The sequence below is a fragment of the Apus apus genome, chromosome 2 (genome assembly GCF_020740795.1).
Source record: "Apus apus isolate bApuApu2 chromosome 2, bApuApu2.pri.cur, whole genome shotgun sequence".
NCBI lineage: Eukaryota > Metazoa > Chordata > Aves > Apodiformes > Apodidae > Apus > Apus apus.
The window spans coordinates 116559074-116577503 of NC_067283.1; the positions used below are offsets into that span (position 1 = coordinate 116559074).

At 44.1% G+C, this 18430-nt stretch overlaps 1 protein-coding gene across 1 annotated transcript in view; it reads left to right on the forward strand.

Annotated features, from left to right (window-relative positions):
- Positions 1 to 8850: 8850 nt before the first annotated feature.
- The window catches only part of XKR4 (XK related 4), a 222025-nt gene continuing 212445 nt past the window's right edge, over positions 8851 to 18430 (forward strand). The window contains exon 1 of the mRNA XM_051612403.1: positions 8851 to 9695. Coding sequence (XP_051468363.1) covers positions 8851 to 9695 — 845 coding nt within the window. The remainder of the gene's footprint in view (positions 9696 to 18430) is intronic.

Genomic DNA, 18430 nt, shown 5'->3' on the forward strand with positions numbered 1-18430 from the left:
CTGCTTGATTTCTGATTCTTTCTGAGTGTGTTGCTTCTCTAAATTCATGCTGATTTGATTTACTTGCATTTTACAGTTCTGAAGGTATTGTAATTACTGTGAAGGAATGTCAAAACAATGCATTAAAAACATCACAGTAGATTAAACATATCTAATGTGCACACTGCATTCTAATCCTATTAGAGTGCTCCAAAACTTTGCATGACTGAAATTTAGAAAACAGAAATTTAAATCTATAGCATGGATCTATGGACTTGATCTGAGCATTCATAATGGTAGACATCTGTAGCAACATATACAAACAGTTTTGTTTCAGTAACAATTTCTGGGTAAGTTAAATTTAGCTCTTTGGTCAAATCTGTCAATATTTATTAATTTGATAAATATTTTCAATTTCAATCTTTATTAATATTTAGATTTTCTCAAAATAATTTTCCAAACAAACTGCAGAACTCTTCAGCCTTACCATATATTGCTTCCTTTTTCTATAAGACCATATCAGAGAGTACTAAATAATTTGTTATTCAGGAGTTCACCCTGTGTCAGTAAGCCTCCCACTGACATTTGATTGTAAAATCTTGTAGCTGAGCCAGAACCTCAGCTGAGAACCTTTAGATTCAAAGGGTCTCTTAAGAGAGGCTGTTATCAGTAGCATTGCAATGGCTTACTGGAGGCTTAGGCAGCTCCCTGCTCAGCCTGATGACTTTTGCAGCCACCATTCTTAGCCACCTAACTGATAATAAGTGTGAATGCCTTTACTTCAAAAATAACCTTTTTTTTTTTTGGTAATGCACACTAAATAGAAACATATTTAGCTATAAATGCACAAAATAATTTTTGGTTTGGTAGGCTTTGACATTGCCAAAATCGATTCAGAAATGGTTCAGAATACAGATGAGTCTGAAATGAAATAATGAGTTGAATGCCACCTGAAGTTTCATGTGTGTGATCAGAATACAAATATTGTATACAAGCTACATAGGGCATCCCTCTGCTTAATCAAAGGCTCCACCTTTAGTACCTCCAAAATTTAAAATCTGAATGAAGATCTCAATTTTAGACCTGTATATGAATTAAATTAGTTTCTAGTCTGTGCTGATGAAACATTGGTTGTCTTTTTAAAACGTTTAATACTTATTTACTCACATTACTCTGAGGAATGTCGGCTGATATCTGCATGGGTGATGAGATTTCAGTTGTTACCTTGGCACAAAAAAATAATAAATGCATATAATGGGTCTTGGCAGGTAATCTCATTTTTATCTACCTTACATGTCATCAAAGGGAGAGCTAACGTGAGGTGTGGATGTGATCCGAGTAGGTTTCTGCTAAAAGTGCTCTTTTCACTCACACTGCTGCCACGGGCACTGGAATGGATTTGAAATCTGATCCCCAGAGTGCACAGTTCACTTACTTAGTATCAGTATTCATTACATTGAATCACTTTGTTGTGATCTATTATGTGATTTGTTTCATTATTATGCCTTTCATTAATAGTTTGTAATACTAGCTCTCTTCGATGCCATTTCTGATTTATCAAGTGTAAATAATGCCTTCCTGATCTGTTTTTCATTACTGACAGTGAATACCCTCCTTCAGCATTTGCCTTCTATATTTGAAAATTCTTTTCTCTAGCTATACAGTGTGCAAATCAGGCTTTGAATTTGCTTCCCTGGATCCAGAGCCATGTAAACACTCCAGCACTTTCACTAACAGGACCACCAGAGCACAGGGCTTCATTTCAAGTGCATCATGGGTGATTGCTGCACCTATTACCAGGGGATTACACTTTGATAGCAAAACCTGAAATAACATAAGAACCCTTTTGTCAGGTCTTGCTTGGAAGATATGCCTGTGAGCATATTTAGCCTGTGACTAGTGCCAAACCCCAAACTTGTCTCTTCCACATGGTATACACAGTGATGTCTGCGGTGTTTGGCACAGAAGTCACTTAATCTCTTTCCCTCGCAAGTGGGACAATTTTTGGACAAAATTGCTGGCCAAACACAGAGAAAGTACAGAGGTGCCACCTCATGTGCACTCTGCTGTTGCTGCACAGCAAGGTTGCTGCCTTGATCTTTTGCTCCCAGCAACCTGGCCTGCCTGTGGAGAGCCTTGGCAGATACTGACACGGCTGATGCCTCCACAGGGAACAGGCATGGAAAAGAGACTGGAGCAACAAGAAACCCAGGCATTTGGCACTCTGGCAGCCTTGGAAGGGGCAGAGACAACTCAGTCAGATGGAAGAGGCAAGATTGTACTGAAGAGAAGGATATGACTTCTGCTGTGTCTCCCTGCTGCATCCTTGAAGATCTGTGGGAGAGGGCAGTGCCTAGAGGATTTTTTAGCAGTAGTAGTAAAGAACATTTAATTTTGCACTGTAATGAAAGTCTCAAACTGGAGCTGGGTGTTAAAATATAGACCCTGAAGACCATAACATAGATTCTTAGACATAACTGAGTCTGAAAGTGTCCATTAAGGGCCCAGTATTAGTTAACTCCATCTTTTTCCTTATCTACTTCTGGTGTGCTTTTATGTGTATTTATTAGGTTGATCTAGGTGACATATTTCTGCCCATTTAAGCCCTTAAGTGTCTCAGTTTCTTTTGCTGCTGATGATAGGGATTTGAAAAAAAATAAATATTACCATGTTGTGACTGGCTCATAGGACCATTTAACAGTCTCCCAGCAAGTGCAGGTACTGCTTTGTTGAAACTCATCATACAAACGAAAGGATTCCTTCCTCTTAAGTACATATGAGCAGTTATATTGCATCTATCCATCCTGTAGTTTGTCAGTTGTAGAAACAGAATGAGAGCAACAAGAAAGGAAGTACCAAGTGCTCCTTTGAGTTCCTTTAAAAGTTTGGGATGAGTACCATTGAGTCCTGTGGGTTGTTAGTATTTATAAATATGTTTGCAAATGGAAACATCGTGTGTTCACACATTAATTTAAAATGGTGCCTTAGACTTCTTCTCCATGAAGAAAAGCAGTAGTCTGGAAAAGTCCATAACTTCTCTATAGAGAATAGTGCAAAGCAGTGTCACAACTTCCCATGCTGTGGCTGAATCTTTGTTTTACTATTCTTTTGCTTGGCTTGAAATACTTTTAATAGGTGGAGAAAATGGGATTTTTAATTTTCTTCTTCAAATTTCTGAAAATTCTTAATTACCTGTTAAAGACAGTGTAACAGGGCATGTTAATATCCCCTTAGGCATTCTGCAAAAGCTCTTCCCATATATCCTAAAGTGTAATGTGCTTGGTTGCTTTTAGTTTTTGCAGAACGTGCAAAATGGCAGTGAAAGAGTTGTCAGTATTGTATAAAGTCTTCCCATTGTCCATATATTCTGCTATCCTTTGTTATTTACTATGCTTATATTTGATTATATTTTTAAATGCTCACTGTGAAGCCACATGAAGGGTAACTGGCATATTTCTAAATATTACATGTAAGTTTAAGAAAACCTGAGTTAATTCTTTCAAAAATTCGAAGAAATCATTTTACTTTCCTTCATAATATTAAAGTCACTAAGCTGTCATCAAGGTGGGGCTGTTCTCAGTAATTCTGGCTGCATAACCTGGAATTTATTTATTTATTCATCTATTTATTTGCTTTGAGTGCACAGTTGAATGCATTTACTTGTTTCTAATATTTAGTCATTCTGGAAATGGAATACAAGAAGTTAGAGCCCCAATTCAGCATGAAATATAAGTATGTGCCTAACGTGTAAGTATATGCCTAAAACCTAAGTGTATAAACAGTCCCACTAAGTTTGACTTAAAAGCTACCTAAGAGCCCTGCTGCATTGAATATTTTCCTTTCCAGATTTCATGTAGTGGATGTGGATGTGTTGGCATTTTTCATATGAACCTTCACATGCTCCAGGAAAGAGATTTAGGTGTACAAAAAACACATATCTGTGTGGGATGTTATAAAGTGAAGTAATTTCTGAAACCAAGGAACATTCCAGAGTATTCTTTGTAGTTGTACAAGTAGGCTAACATACAGAAATACTTGATTCATACTTCTTTTCTCATTTTTAAAGGCAAGCTTATAGCTTGAAAATGTTTCTGTCTGAATCTACATGCAGGCTTATAAATAAAATAAACTCAACCTAAAACAAGCAAGCAATAGCCAATTATACTCAATATGTGTTAAAAATATATAGTATTATAATTTCCCAAATTGTTTAGCAATTTACCAATATATTTCTGATTTGATCAAACTCTACACCAGGGCACCCCAGCTTTACATCATGCACAGCAGGTCAGAGAGAAGTGCAGTGCAGGAAAAGGCATTGGGTGCCTTTGAGAGAGAAATGAAACATATCAGAAGGTGGTTAGAAAAGATAGGGGAGCAGAGGAGAGGGGAGGGAGAGGAGGGGAGAGGAGAGGAGAGAAGGGAAGGGAAGACGCTAGCAGGTTCACCAGATCTTCTGGAAAGTCACCAGGGAACTGGCTTAGGACTTCATTTATTTCTAAGAGGGGCTGTAAGAATTCTGCTGGGCAGGAGGGACCAGCTCGTTGTAAGCCCTGCCAAGACAGCGGGGTTCTGCTCAGCACCCTGTTGTGCCAAAATACTGCCAGAGGTTGTCAAATCCAGGTACAGCAAACACATTTTAATGCTTCAGTTACTCTGAGCTAGAAGAAAACTCAGAAACATTAAGCACCAAATCGCAAGTATTGCCAAAGCAAAGAAAATAATGTTTGGGAATTGTTTGAAACAAACACATGCAGATATTGATTAGACCTGTAGAGTATAATGATATTCTAATGGTCAAATGAGAGAACTACAAGCAGAAGCTTGAATTTATTTTGATAGGGCCATCAGTAATACACAGCTAAAGAAGACTGGGGAAAACATCATGGTTACAAACCTGAGCAAATGAATAACACTCTGAATGTAAGAGGAATGGAACCCAGAAGCTTTTCCCTGGGCATTTAGGTTCAAATTGGTAACAGTCCACAATGAAAAAAAAACAAACAACCAAACAAAAACCAAACAGAAAGACAAAGAAAAAACAAACTAGCTCTAAAGTAGACACAGGCAATTTGATATTGTTGGGGGAAGAAAAGGGAACAGCAGAGGCAATTCAGAGCAAAGCAAAAGCAGCACTTGTGATAGCCATAAAAATGTCTTCTTTAAAGGAGGAGAAAAAGGAAGCCAAAAATAAAATCTCCTTCAGAGAAAAAGCAGCTTTACATAAGAAATGAATGTGTCTGTACTCAGTTTATGAAATATGTATTGATGTCCGTAATTATACTTTTGCCCTTCAATTATATTTTGTAATTAATAATTTCTGAGGTTCAGTAACAACATTGGCTTGCTGAAGTGATGCTGGTTTGTACACCGTGTGTATACAAAGTCTTCTGGCCCTGATATAGCTCCATGGAAGCTACATGAGTTAACAAAGAGGAAATTTGATTCTGTTTCTTGGAAGAAATTTCCTCAGCACTTACATATTATTTGGAATCCTTTCCATTTAGTATCTTTTAAGTGAGAAAACAAAACAGAAGAATTGCTCTGGAAGTATCAAATAGCATTTCATTTAAGTTTAAATGTTAATCTGCCACACTGCCCTCATGTATCAGACAGCTATTGTTAACATAGAAATCAGTGGGGCAGTATTATTCCCCTCATAAATGCAACAGTAGCTGAATCCAGTAAGAGAAAACCAAACATAAAAAACCAAAAAGAAACAAAAATGGGGAGAAGAGAGGAGAGAGAGGAGAAGAATGAGACAAAAGAGAAAAATATAGGGCAGAAAAGTGTAAAAGTCTCCTCATCACAACAAAATGCCTGGCACACTGAACACCTGTCAGATTTACAGGTCTGATCTAAAGCCTGCTGTGGTGAACTGGAGTCTTTGTGCGCGCTGGATCAATCCCTTTGGTCAAATTCTGCCTGAGTGACATGGCTGAGGGTAAATATAGCAGAAAATTTTTGCCTCCTCTGGGGCAGGGTCAGGGTATGTAGGGGCAACTGGCCCTGGCAGTTACCTACTCCAAGCTGGCTAGTAGTGGGGTAGCCTTAAGTAGGCTACCCTGACCTCTGAAAACAATGTACAGCTAGATTGACACTACTTACATTATTCAATATTTACTGCATTGCTCAGAGGTACCTTCTGCCCTTTTAGGAAGTTGGAGCTTGATCTCCTCCATATTATTCCTCCATCCTGAATCAGATGTCTTCCAGTTAGTCTCTTAAGCCCATCCCCAGCCCGAGCAGCTTAGGTTAGCACTTCAGCTCTAGGGGTACAGTTGTTCCCCCATGGCCATTCGCGCATCACGCTATAATAATCTCAATTATAAATTTGTAGCATCTTTTAGACCTGTATATGTCAAACAGACTCAATTAATGTAACTTACAGTGCACACTAAGCCATTTTATTAAAGATGTAACTATAAATAGAATAATACTAGAAACTTGTTGGTGTATATATAAACCACCAACTTGCAGTGAAATTAGCTTCATTATTAAGCACCTTTTCTGCTGACATGGTTATCTTGAGTGAATATATTGTTTTATATATAGGTGCTGACTAAAAGATACCTTACGAAAGAAGCAATTTTCATTAAAAGTCTAAAGCAATAAAGATCATATGGATTGCAATGAGAACCAACTTAATACGGGGTTAGAGTGGGAACAGAAGTACAGCTATACCACTGCAACAGAGATTGCAGAGCAAATGTGTATTATTTAAAAACCATTCTATGACAACATAATTAAAGGCTCTTGCAATGTGTGATAACACACAAAATAACAAGCCAAATTAGTTTTATGTATGCTCTCTTCACCTTTCAAAATCTGATTTTTGTGTGCTTGGCACTTTGAATAAACCAGTTATGCATGCTGTAGTCTTTCCTTGAAATCTGGGGTATGGTCCATCAGTAAAAGCTAATTTTCAAGAGGCAACTTTAAACTTGCTATGTATATTTAAGAGTTAGAAGGCAGATTTTTCAGTTGTCCATATAACTTCTCTTTAATTAATAAAGTTGAAGGGGCTATATTTAGTCACCTATCTTAACAGTGCCCTATCACAGTCTCACTGGCATCCCTATTAAGATATTCTAGCAACGTGCTTGAACAATCTCACTCCTCTATTTTAAGGAGAGAGCATGATGATAAAATATTCCACAGGAGAAAAAAAAAAAAAAAAAGTCAAGATGTCGAAGACGTCAATCAGCTGCACGTCCCATACGTTTTGGAGATGCAGGAGGACATGAGGGCAGAAAGCCCAAGGATGGGCAGCAAGCTGCCCTCTCCGCCCGCACCCCAAGCCAAACCGAGCTGCCCGGCCCGGGTGATTCCCGGGAAGTGGAGACTAGTGGCCTTCAGCGCCTGGGGAGCCACTCCCCACCTGGTCCCCCGCCGTGCTCCAGGGCCAGTGGCTGCCGAGCGGGGGACCAGGTGGCTGCTCCTGCCCGGGCAGCGGCCGTCGGCTGCACCCGGGGACTGCTCCTGCCGGGACGGCTTCCCCGGCCTCGGCTGCTCGCCGCCCAAGTTGGAAACTGCAGGCGGGGCCACCTCTAGCGCCCAAATACCCCGCTGGGCTTCGGGGAGCGGCCGCACCCCGGGAGCAGCCAGAGCTGCGGGGAAAGGGGCGAGGACGGAGTGCGGGGAGAACATCGTGAGTTCGCCTAGTGAGTTTTATGCATAAAATGCGAATTCTCCGGGTGGCGGAGTAAAAAGGTGTCTCCTCACCTTCCCCCAAACGCCTTCTGGGAGAGCGTGAGTCACGGCATGATTCGAGGATCACTCCTCTCAGTCGCGTCTCACAAAGTTCGGGGAACTACAGCAGCGTTTCCTGCAGGTCGGGAGGGTGGAGTCCGTCTGCTTCGCCCGGGACTTGCCGGAGTCACCGCAGCTACGCGGGTGCTGGCCGGGGACTCCCGCTCTCAGTTCCGGGCGTCCCGGCCCCTCCGTCACCGCGCCGGGGCGGCAGCGGGTCCCTTCGCGCCGCGGTACCCGCTCCCACCGGGAAGCCCCGGGGCTGCCGCCGCCCTCCTCGCCCGTCCGCCTCCACCCGCGTCCCGCCACTCAACCCCTCTCCGCCCCGGCGGGGCAGGCTCATCCCAAAAGGCGCGGAGGACACCGGGTGGGGGGCGGCAGGGGAGCTGGCAGCGACGCCGCTCCCCTCCCGCAGCCCCGGCCCCGGGGGTCGCCGGCCACACCTGCCTCTCCCAACCGCTCCTCTCCCTCACCCCGCGGAGCATCCGCCTTCCCCGTCGCCGCCGCGATCACAACCCCGGGCCGGGCAGCTGGGCCAGCGGCTCCCCCCGCTCCGCCAAGCCATTCCCCGCACCCCCGGGGCCGCGCCGGGCCCTCCCCTCCCGGCGGCCGAGCGCCCCCTTCCCCGCCCCTGCGCCAGTGCCGGTGCCGGGCGGGGGGCGGCGGCAGCGAGGGAAGGAGAGGGATGAGGTCATCCTCTTTCCCGGCGTCAGTCAGCTGGGTGGTGGCGGCGGCGGGTGCGGGCGGAGGCGGGCGGGGAGGCGGGATGCGCTGCTCCGGGCAGCGCTGCCCTGCCTGCTGCCGGCTCGGGCAGAGCGCGGCGGCGGCAGCCCCGGCACCGCCGGCCCCCGCGGAAGAGGCGGCGGCGGAGCGGGCGGGCTGAGCGCGGCTCCCCGCAGGCAGGCGGCGCTGCGGACGCGGCCGCCGCCGAGGAGCCGCCCGCGGGCGCGCAGCCCAGCGCGGAGCGGGGACAGGGGACGAGGGGAGCGGCGGGTCCGCGGCGGCTGCGGCGGCGGAGGGCGGGAGGCAGGAGGCGGAGGAGGAGGAGCAGAGGGAGGCGCGGGATAAAGGAGCGCTCGCTGCTCCCGCTTGCTCTCCGGCGGGGCTGAGGGAGGCATCATGGCCGCGAAGTCGGACGGGCGGCGGAAGATGAAGAAGGGCGGCGAGGTGGCGTTCACGCCGCTGCAGAACTCCGAGCACTCGGGCTCCGTGCAGGCGCTGGCCCCGGGGCTGCCCGCCGGCTCCGGGCCGGGCGGTGGCAGCGACGACGACGAGGCGCCCGGGGGCGGGTGCTGCAGCGGCGGCGGCGGCGGTGGGGACGGCTCGGGCGGCGGCTCCCGCCGCTGCTGCTGCTGCGGCGGCAGAGGAGGAGACGGCGGCGGGGGCGGCGGCGGGGGCTCCCGGGGCTCGGGCGGGGGCTCTTCCTCCTTGTGCCTGCGTCTGGGCAGGGAGCAGCGGCGCTACTCTCTGTGGGACTGCCTCTGGATCCTGGCCGCCCTGGCCGTGTACTTCGCGGACGTGGGCACCGACATCTGGCTGGCGGTCGACTACTACCAGCGGGGCCAGCGCTGGTGGTTCGGGCTCACCCTCTTCTTCGTGCTGCTGGGCTCCCTCTCCGTGCAGGTCTTCAGCTTCCGCTGGTTCGCACACGACTTCAGCACCGAGGACAGCGCCGCCGCCGCCGCCGCCGCCGGGCACTGCCCCGCCGCCGAGAACAAGCTGCTGGTGAGCAGCGGCTCGGCCGCCGCAGACATCGACGCCGCTCGGCCCTGCACGCCGCAGCGGCAGGCGTCCACCGCCAGCAAGGGCAACGCCACCACCAGCAGCAGCAACAGCAGCAGCAACGCAGCCGGCAGCGGGACTGCCGGTGGTCCCCGAGCTGGCGGCAGGTCGGCGTCCTGCGCCTTCTGTATCTGGCTCCTGCAGTCGCTCGTCCACATCCTGCAGCTTGGGCAGGTCTGGAGGTGAGGAGCCGGCCCGAGGCGGTGCGGGGGACCGGGCCGGCGCCCGTCGACGCGGGGGGGAGGGAGCCCGGCTGCGGGAGGGACTGCGCAGGACGAGCGGCCGTCCGGCCCCTCGAAGTTACTCCGCGAGCCCGCCGAGCCGTGAGGGGGCTCGGGGGCGGCCGGCTCCCGCGGGGTGTCAGTCCCGCCCCTTCGAGGGGAGCCCCACCGGGCACCCCAGCGCCCTGTGCGGCTGTTGCCCCAGGAGGCCCCCGGCTGGCGGGACGTGCCGTAAACTCCCTGGGAAACCCGTGTCAGGGGCTGAGTAACGAAAGGGAACGGGCTGGGGAACGGGAATATGCCGGTAACGTGCGTCTCCCGGTCTCCTGACATGTGGCGCGGACAGGGTTGCCGCCAGCAGAGAACTTCGCTGACAGCGAAGAGTTTCTTTCCAGAAACTGTTAGTGAACACCCCGTTGCTGTGTTTCGATATTTTTATGTGTATATGCTTCTTGTGATGCTTGAGTGTTTTCTGTGTATGTGATGAGTCAAGCAAAGTCTTCTCAAACTTTTGAGTAGCTGCTCTCAGAAGCATTTGCACGCCACGTAATGTGCAGCACAGGAGGGATGCGCTGAATTAGGTCGTGGAAGGCGCTTACTGAAAAGGGAGATGACATCATAGTTTGCAAAAGTAAGGTTTTCCTGTATTTTAAGCACATTTCCAGGAAAGATTTAAATGGAGGCCAAATGCCCTGCAAATAAGTTTAGTGCTGCCTCGGAAGAGCAGAGTTCAGAGTACACAGTGTGTCAGGAGATAAAATTCCCGCATGAAGTCGTGACAGGTGCTGTGTTGAAGAAGGGGTGAAAGTACTTTGGAGGTTTCTTGTCTGATGGGTGAAAAGGAATTCTGTCATGCTTCTCTTCTGGAAAGACTAGATTTTCACAGTTATTTCATTAGAGAGTTTAATTAGCTGTTACTCTAAACTTCTAACTCTGGAGTTTTTAATCTCAGTCCCACCCTTTTGGACTGGGACTGGCTTTTGTGCTGTATTAGTGAGGTAGCCACTACAGTTCAGTTCTGCCTGTGGCCTTAAAGCATCAAGGAATCCAAGTGCTGCTAGATAGTAGACTGAAGACCTTGGGATGCCAAAACTAAGTATCTTTCACTTTGCAGATTCTTTGGTTTACTAAAACAAATACAGTTTTCTAAACCTGTGGACTTAATTCCAAGTTACAGGTGTGCTCCATATTAACTATGACACAACTTGAGAGGGAACCAGAATTTTTAACAGAGAGCGGATCTTGTATGCTTGTGTGTTCCTATACTCTCTGCCTTCACAGCTGAACATAAGTTAAATTTAGGATTTTCTAAATTAGATATCATGTAATATTTAGTCCAGATCCCACAGAGGGAGAAAAGTAGGTATGATGGCTCAAATTGTACATAGACGTTCATGTTGATACTCATCCATATAGAAGATAAGCAGTGTGTATCATGCTGAGTGACACAGAAGAGAGTTTTGTGAAGTCTGGTGTCATGACTGTATTGAAAACCACAAAGAACAGGGCTCTGGGTGGAGCAAGGTGTGATCTGATATTATGCAGCACTTCTGTCAGAGGACGTGGCTGGGATTTAGAGCTCTTCGGCTTCTTGCTATATGAGTCTGTCATTCTGTGATCATGAAGCACAATTGCTTTTAACATAAGATTTGCACATTGCAAGAGCACCTAGTCCTCTATAGTTAAAGCTAGCTGAGCCTCTTTTGATCATATGCAGCTTTTCTTCATGTTTTATGTGCAGTAGCATCAGACTACCAGAATATTAAATTGCCAAGAAGTGTTAGGCATTAAGTTTTAGCCTGTTTGTTTTTTTGTTTGTTTATCTGGTTTTTTTTCAGTGAAATGGAGCCACAGAACTGTTTGTCTGTCAGTAACCTAGCAGTATTTATTTGCAGTTTTCCACAAATGTGCAAATTATATGGTCAATTTTATGCAATCTTGCATGCCAGCATTTCATAACTGGTTAAAGTTACTCCATTTTAATTTGCTTGATATATTCCTCATAAGGGAGAGCCTTTGAAGTAATCTAAAACTAACAATCAGCACTGAAAGAAGAGGTCACATCGATTACATTTTCTGGAAAATGGAGCTCTCACACTGCGTAGTCCAAAACTTCTGCTCCGCGGGGTGACACCAGCTTGAGCAAACAGCTCCTGAGCAGTTGGGCTGAAGGATGTTCTGAAGTGTTTTCCAGTTGCACTTGTTTGCAGACTAACTCCTGCTGTGAGCCAGCCATACAGGCCATGCCAGCTGTGTTACTACCACAAGTGCACGCTTGCTGGGGGCACCATCCCCATAGCTGTCAAAACCCATGTTAACCTTTATTTTGTGTCTCTATCTCTTTTTTTCCCTCGTCTTTCAGGTTTTTCCTCTTCTTTTTCTTTTGGCCCTAGTTAACCCTCTCCTATACTTAGATTTACATTTTTTGTTACTTACTGTACTCAATCCTACACAAGCAAAAATTATAGTAATATTTCTGTCATTTTTCTGTCAACATGGAGCCCAAGGTATGAGAACTGAGACCTTGGTGTTTGGTAGCTTTGCATATGAACAAGGATACCAGGGAAGGAGAAGAGAGATTTGCTTGTGCCTTGTTCTCAATATATGGAGATTGGGGATCATTCTACTTTCATTTGGTGTTCTGTGTTTTCTGTCTCCTCTTAAAGTGTTGAATTGATTATTGAGGCCTTCAATTTCCCTTTATGTGTCACATTTCCAGAGGCTTTGGGGAATTGTGTAAATTGGTTATTTAAGAAAGCCATCCTGAGGAACTGAGGGTAAAACTGGCAATCCCAGTGTTCTTGGATTAAAAAAAAAAAAAAAAAAAAAAGAAGTTAAAAATGTGTGTTTAGTGATTAGTTCTGTCAGGATGATTTTTAACAATTCCAAGGCTTTTCTTACATTTGAGATTAATTTTTGTTTACAACTATATTGAAAGCCAGATCATTGAAAACGATGATGAGTTAATTTTAACTAAAATTTGCTAATGAGAAATGAATGAGTTCTTTAATGTGGCATGGAACAATGCTGGAAATAGGCAATCTAAAATTGCTAAAATCGTTGTGTTGTTTTTTTTTTTTCTGGAGTGTAAAGAAGAGGAGCTGCAGGAGCAGCTAAGCTGCCAATCAGTTCTGAATAAAAATGTATTCTTTTCTTCTTTTGAAATTGGTATAACATTTTTTTCTCCCACAAATTTTAGGAGACTGAATTCTTCCATTTTGAAGAATAAGCATATGAATATTTTTTCAGGGTGTTGGATGTTCACAGACTTCTGATAACACTGCCCCTCAGTTAAAATTCCAGTGAAATCTCTGAGGAGTTGCTTGCCACAGCTGAGTGCAGATACTAGGTCTTTGTTGGCAGCTAATTTTGTATTAAAATATTATCACTGATGAGATTCTGCCTTCAGAGATGGATACAGACATGTTTTCCTTATCCATACTTGCAGTGTGTTCTGCTTTTTGCCAATATATGGGCATGGAAGCTCTGGAGCTGTGTTCTCCCAGCTGAGTGCTGTGAGAGGCATGGCTTTTTATTAGCAGACCCTGGGGACGACAAGGAGGATGTAATGCAGTCTTTGTATTCCATTGAAAGGAAAATAAGAGAAGTGGTTGCTTTAATTTATAGTCTGTAAGGTCTTTATAGAGGTATATGGGGCCAGTAGGATCCAGATGAACTATTGCCCTTTGAGCCAGGCATGAAAGTATGTAAACACTGCCCTTGAGCATCCCTTTGATTCACTAAGCTTCCCAGGCTTAGTCCTGGCTTTCAAATTTCACAGTGGATAACCGGACTTGGTGACTGGATGTAAGAGATAATAGTGTTCACTTGTCATCTGTCGAGCTGGTTCATCTCCTTGGAAACTTCTTCTCTGAAGAAGATTCCTTTGGGCTGGCAGGACCAGAGGGACATCCTACAGAAACTGGGTGAAGGGGCCCTGAGAACAAATCCTGGGGGAAGCATGGGTTGTGGGGAACTGAGTAGGAGAGTGAAAGAGACTGGAGGACTTGATGGTGCCCATTTTGTAGTGTCAGAAAGGCAAGAATTAACTCCCCAGGACAACTGTCGTGTCTCACAGGGGAATGGCGTGAGCAGGCTGCCTTGATGCTCAGAGTGCTTGGAGGTTCCCATGGTGGCTGTCATCTTGTCTGAAAGGTGCTTGAAAGTGAATTGCCAGGTTTCTGTAGACAGCAAGGTCAGAGGAAGGGTGAATCACTGAAAAGAAGAGGACTGGAAATTACCCTTTTAAATTATTTCTGAGTAGCTGAGATGATAGTGAGATGATGAAGTATATACCTCTCAATAGAGTAAGGGATTTTGGCTGAGATTTGCGAGCTGTGTGGGAAGCCACCTAGAGAAGGAAGAGAAGACACCAGGTTAATCACTGGCCCTTCCAGGTGGCACTTGTGAAAGGCAAGTATCTGTTTCTAAGTGGGTCAAGTTCCCTGGGAAGTGATGCTATGATTTAACTGTACCTGTTTATGTGTAATACTAAGAAAACATTCTTTTCCATATCCTTCCTAGTTCTTATTTAGGGTGAAAGAAAGAAGTTGGAGGAGGGCTGTAGAGGTGATGCTGGATTCTGGAAGCAGTGCGAGTTGCAGGCTCTATGGTGCCCCGTGGAAGCCTTGTTCAAAGGATTGGATAATCTGCCAAAGACATTTCATTGCCTGTGTTCATAGATTCATCTCTGCAATCAGTTGATGCTCTTGCAATTTAAAAAAATCAAGGGAAATGGCATCTGCCCTGTGTGTAAGAAGTCCTTACAACTTCCTTGGGTGCTCACTATTAAGCGTGGCTAGGCTCCTAAATTGGAACTGTGAGCAAGGTAGTTGAAATTAAGAAAAACATCACCAGTCTTTAAATCAGCTCAACTCCATCCTCAAATAGGTTCATTTGTTTTCGCACTTAAGCTCTATATAGTAGTTTTGACACTTTTGTTCAGTAGTAGTGTAGGAGTTCAGTGTAGTTAGGTGGTCAATAATTCCAGCTGCCGTTGGACTTCACGCTGAGATGCGATAATATCTCAATCTGACACCAGTTTTTCTCACTGTTTTGAAATCTGTCAGATAATTTGTCACATTGAGTCCAAATTTATGAGTCATAGCCATTTTCCAGACAAGATTATTGCATATCCTCCCCATCTGTCTCTTAGTGCAGCAAAATGCTACCACTCAGCAACACCATATTTCTTTTATTGAGTTACTGCAGTGCTTCAGTTAAAGTCCTACTGGCTAACTATTTCCCTTGCTGTGTCTTTAGGACTCAGGAAAGGTGATAGACTATCAAAAAGAGGAATTAAAGTTGTAATTTTTTCCCCTCAGAAAGCGGTGTTAGAAGGGGCAGCCCATCCTGTAGGTCGCTTAACTACATTTAAACTTTTGTTAATAGATTCAGGAGAACAAATGTTCAATTTTTAATAATTTTTCTCTCCCCACCCCTCCTTTTTTTTTTTTTTTTTTTTTTTCTGAATGCAGTGATATTCAGATAAGGGCTGTGCCTTTCATAATTTTTTTTGAAACACAAAAGTGAATCTTCACTATGTTCTTAAAAATCTCTTACAAGTCTGCATACAAATCAGTTTGGTATTCAGTTTATTCTAGTAACCTAAGTTACAAGTAAAAGATGCTGATGTGCTTTAGAAGAAAGATGCTGTACTTTAATAATTAACAAGGGTTCTTTCTATAGAGAATATTTATCAGTTACATAAGTTTTCAGGTTTTCACAGTACTGCTTAAGCACTACAATTTCTGATTGCTCTGTTGGCTCAGTAGGAGAGCTCATACTTTATCCACGGAATGCTCTCTAGAAACTTATATATGGGAAGAATTTATATATGGCTTTTTCAAAAACAGTGGAAAATTATAGGAGTTTAAAGGCTTGTGTTTCAGAGGATTTCACGTCATCATGTGCAACTATTCTTCCAGAGTTCTCCAATGCTATGCTGGAATGACTGTATGTACATATAATGAATTCAAATAAATGTTTCACATTACATTATTTGTTTCGAGATGTTGTCATATTGCACAGGGTTCTTGAAACCAGATTGATTTTTCTGGCTAAAATTTCTGTTACTTGAGCCTTGGAAAGTATTTAGTGCTGAAAGGTCAGTTTGCATGTCCAAATCTCCCCTGGGAAAGCAAGGAAGTGTAACATCAACACCTGATCTATAGTTTCAGTTATGCTGCTTCATATCTTCAGGTTATTTACATCATTTTACCTTGTTTGGAAGAGTACGCTCCCTATCAGCTGGCTTAGTCCATCAGGACTGACTTGGCTACAAAGCTGCAAAAGTTCTAGTGAGATTAAAATGAAATCAATTCCTGTGTCAGTTGAAAGAGTATTAGCTTGTTCTGTCATCTCTCTGTTCCAATTAAGTAGCTTTTAATACAGAGCAGATTAATCACAACAATGACTTACAGTTTCAGTAAACAGGTTGTTTGGGAGGAATTTATCAGGTGCAGACAAGATCAATAGCTCTTTTGCTTGCATTTCAAGGTACAGTAGAAATTTGTGGTTGCTAAAAGTATGTTTACAAAGTGCCATTTTTGTCCATTTTAGCACAGCTGTCAAGTCAACATATCAGAGTGGAAGTGGCAAACAGGCTATAAAAATAACTGTTTTGATTTGTTGGATTTTTAAAATGAAAGGAGGCTGATATAAAAGTGAACACGAGGGAGAAATGAGGGAACATATAAAAGGAAGCAGGTTATGAAAAGGCTCAGGAATACCAGTTAATCCTTGTACACTGTGTGCCTAAAACTGCAGTTTATTTCCCTTCAGTGCTGACCAAAGAGAGATTATTTGAATCATTTTCTAAATGGCTGCTTGAGAGACTGGAGAAGGAGGCAGGGGGGAAAAAAAACAGACTTGTGTGTCTGGGCAAACTCACAACGAAAATGTTAGAGACACAAAGAAAATGTTAGATGAACTCTGGTTGCAGTGAGTACTCATCTGAACAATGGTAAATACAAACGTGGTATCAGTTTGACATCAGTTTATGGGGGAGGCAGTACTCTTAAGTATCTTTTTCATAAATTTTAGAATTAAAAAATAGTAAGTCTTTGATGTATATTTTTCCAAGACATTCCACCTGAATTTCCTGACAACCATAACCTGAATGACCATCTCCCTGTGGTCTCTGATTGCTGAAATTGTTCCTTATCACTCTCCCTCTCATTCTGTTTCCCTTTGACAACATGCTTGTGCTGTTCAGTATGGTCATGATACAAGATTTGTATGATGAACCTTATACATCTTTTTGATTGGCAGGGAAAATCAGTGGGCGTGGTTAAGGCTATCAGTTACAAATAATTTCATACCACAAGTTGGAGGAAATGGAGCAACTGTTTTGTGGGGTGTTTTCAGAGAAAGTTCTGCAGCCAGTGATGTGACAACAAAAGTCTCTTCTTGTTCTTCCAAAATTGGAAGGTGTGACTTAGGCAAGACTAATGTATCAAGGACCAGAAGCGGCTGCTTCAGAGAAAGATGCAGATGTTTTAGCATGAATAAAAGGTGAATTTATCTGCAGGTGGAAGAACAGTTTTCATTATCTCAGTCAGCTGCTGTATTTCAGATTGATTTCTGCCCTTAAGAATGAACTTTAGCAGTGCCACAGTTTTCAACATTACTCACATTAATGGGATGTTTTAATGTAAACATTTGGTCTATTCTAGGATTCTGCCAACCTCTTGGAGTGGGACTTTTCTGTGTATGGTGTGTAGGATCAGTAAATTAGTTTCAGCAGGTCTAAGGAAAGTACCTTGTAATATCAAGCACTAGATTCAGTTCTCTACAGAGGGTTCTGTACGTACACAGAAAATAATAAAAAGCCACACTGCTGACACTTTCATGCTTTAATAGTGGCTGATAACCTTTATCATTATAAATGTGTAGTCTTTTTTATCTTAAACAGGAATATGGGTGGAGTTGTGTCTCTTCTTATTTTTCTTCAATCCTAGTCTTTATGTGCTCACTTTATATGGAAATCTTTCTGTGAGCCAAATCTAAAATAGGACTTAGTTCCGTAAAGGCCAATTTAGATGTTCTCCAGATATACAGACCTGAAAATATAATCTAGATTATTTGGCTCAACAGCTTTGTTAGGAAGTTTCTCAAGGAACTTAAACATATCAGACCATGATGTCCAACTTGAAAGTGTTCTAGAGGCTTGTATTTCTGCCTGTTGGCTGTGTCCAGACCTACCCAGAACACACAGCCTGAGTTCCTATTTCTCATTTGAGCCCATTGCAAACCAGAAGCTGGAGTGGCACCAAAATCCGTTAGTGGATCCAGTTGGCAAGCATTGTTTAAGCCTGCTTTATGAGCAATGATGAGCTTAGATCCCCAACCAGTATGAGTGAATCTGCTTTGTATTGCAGTACAGAAGAAATGCCTCTTGTGATTAGAGTATTTGCTCAAGTTTTAGGAGATCCACTGCCCTTTCCAGATGTGAGGGCTTGGATCCTGTGTCCTGGAGTCCTTTCTGCACTGAAGCTGAGGCGAGACTGGATATGGGGACATTTGCTGTCTTTCCTGGTATGTCATTGTGCTGACAGAAATGTCATGTTCATGAGCTCAGAGAGGAAGAAATACGTAGGGCTTTCAAACGGAACCACATACAGATTTCTCCATCTTTCTTTTTTACTGCTTGATTAAATTTTGTTGCCCATTTGTTAACCTTCTTTCATCCTAAA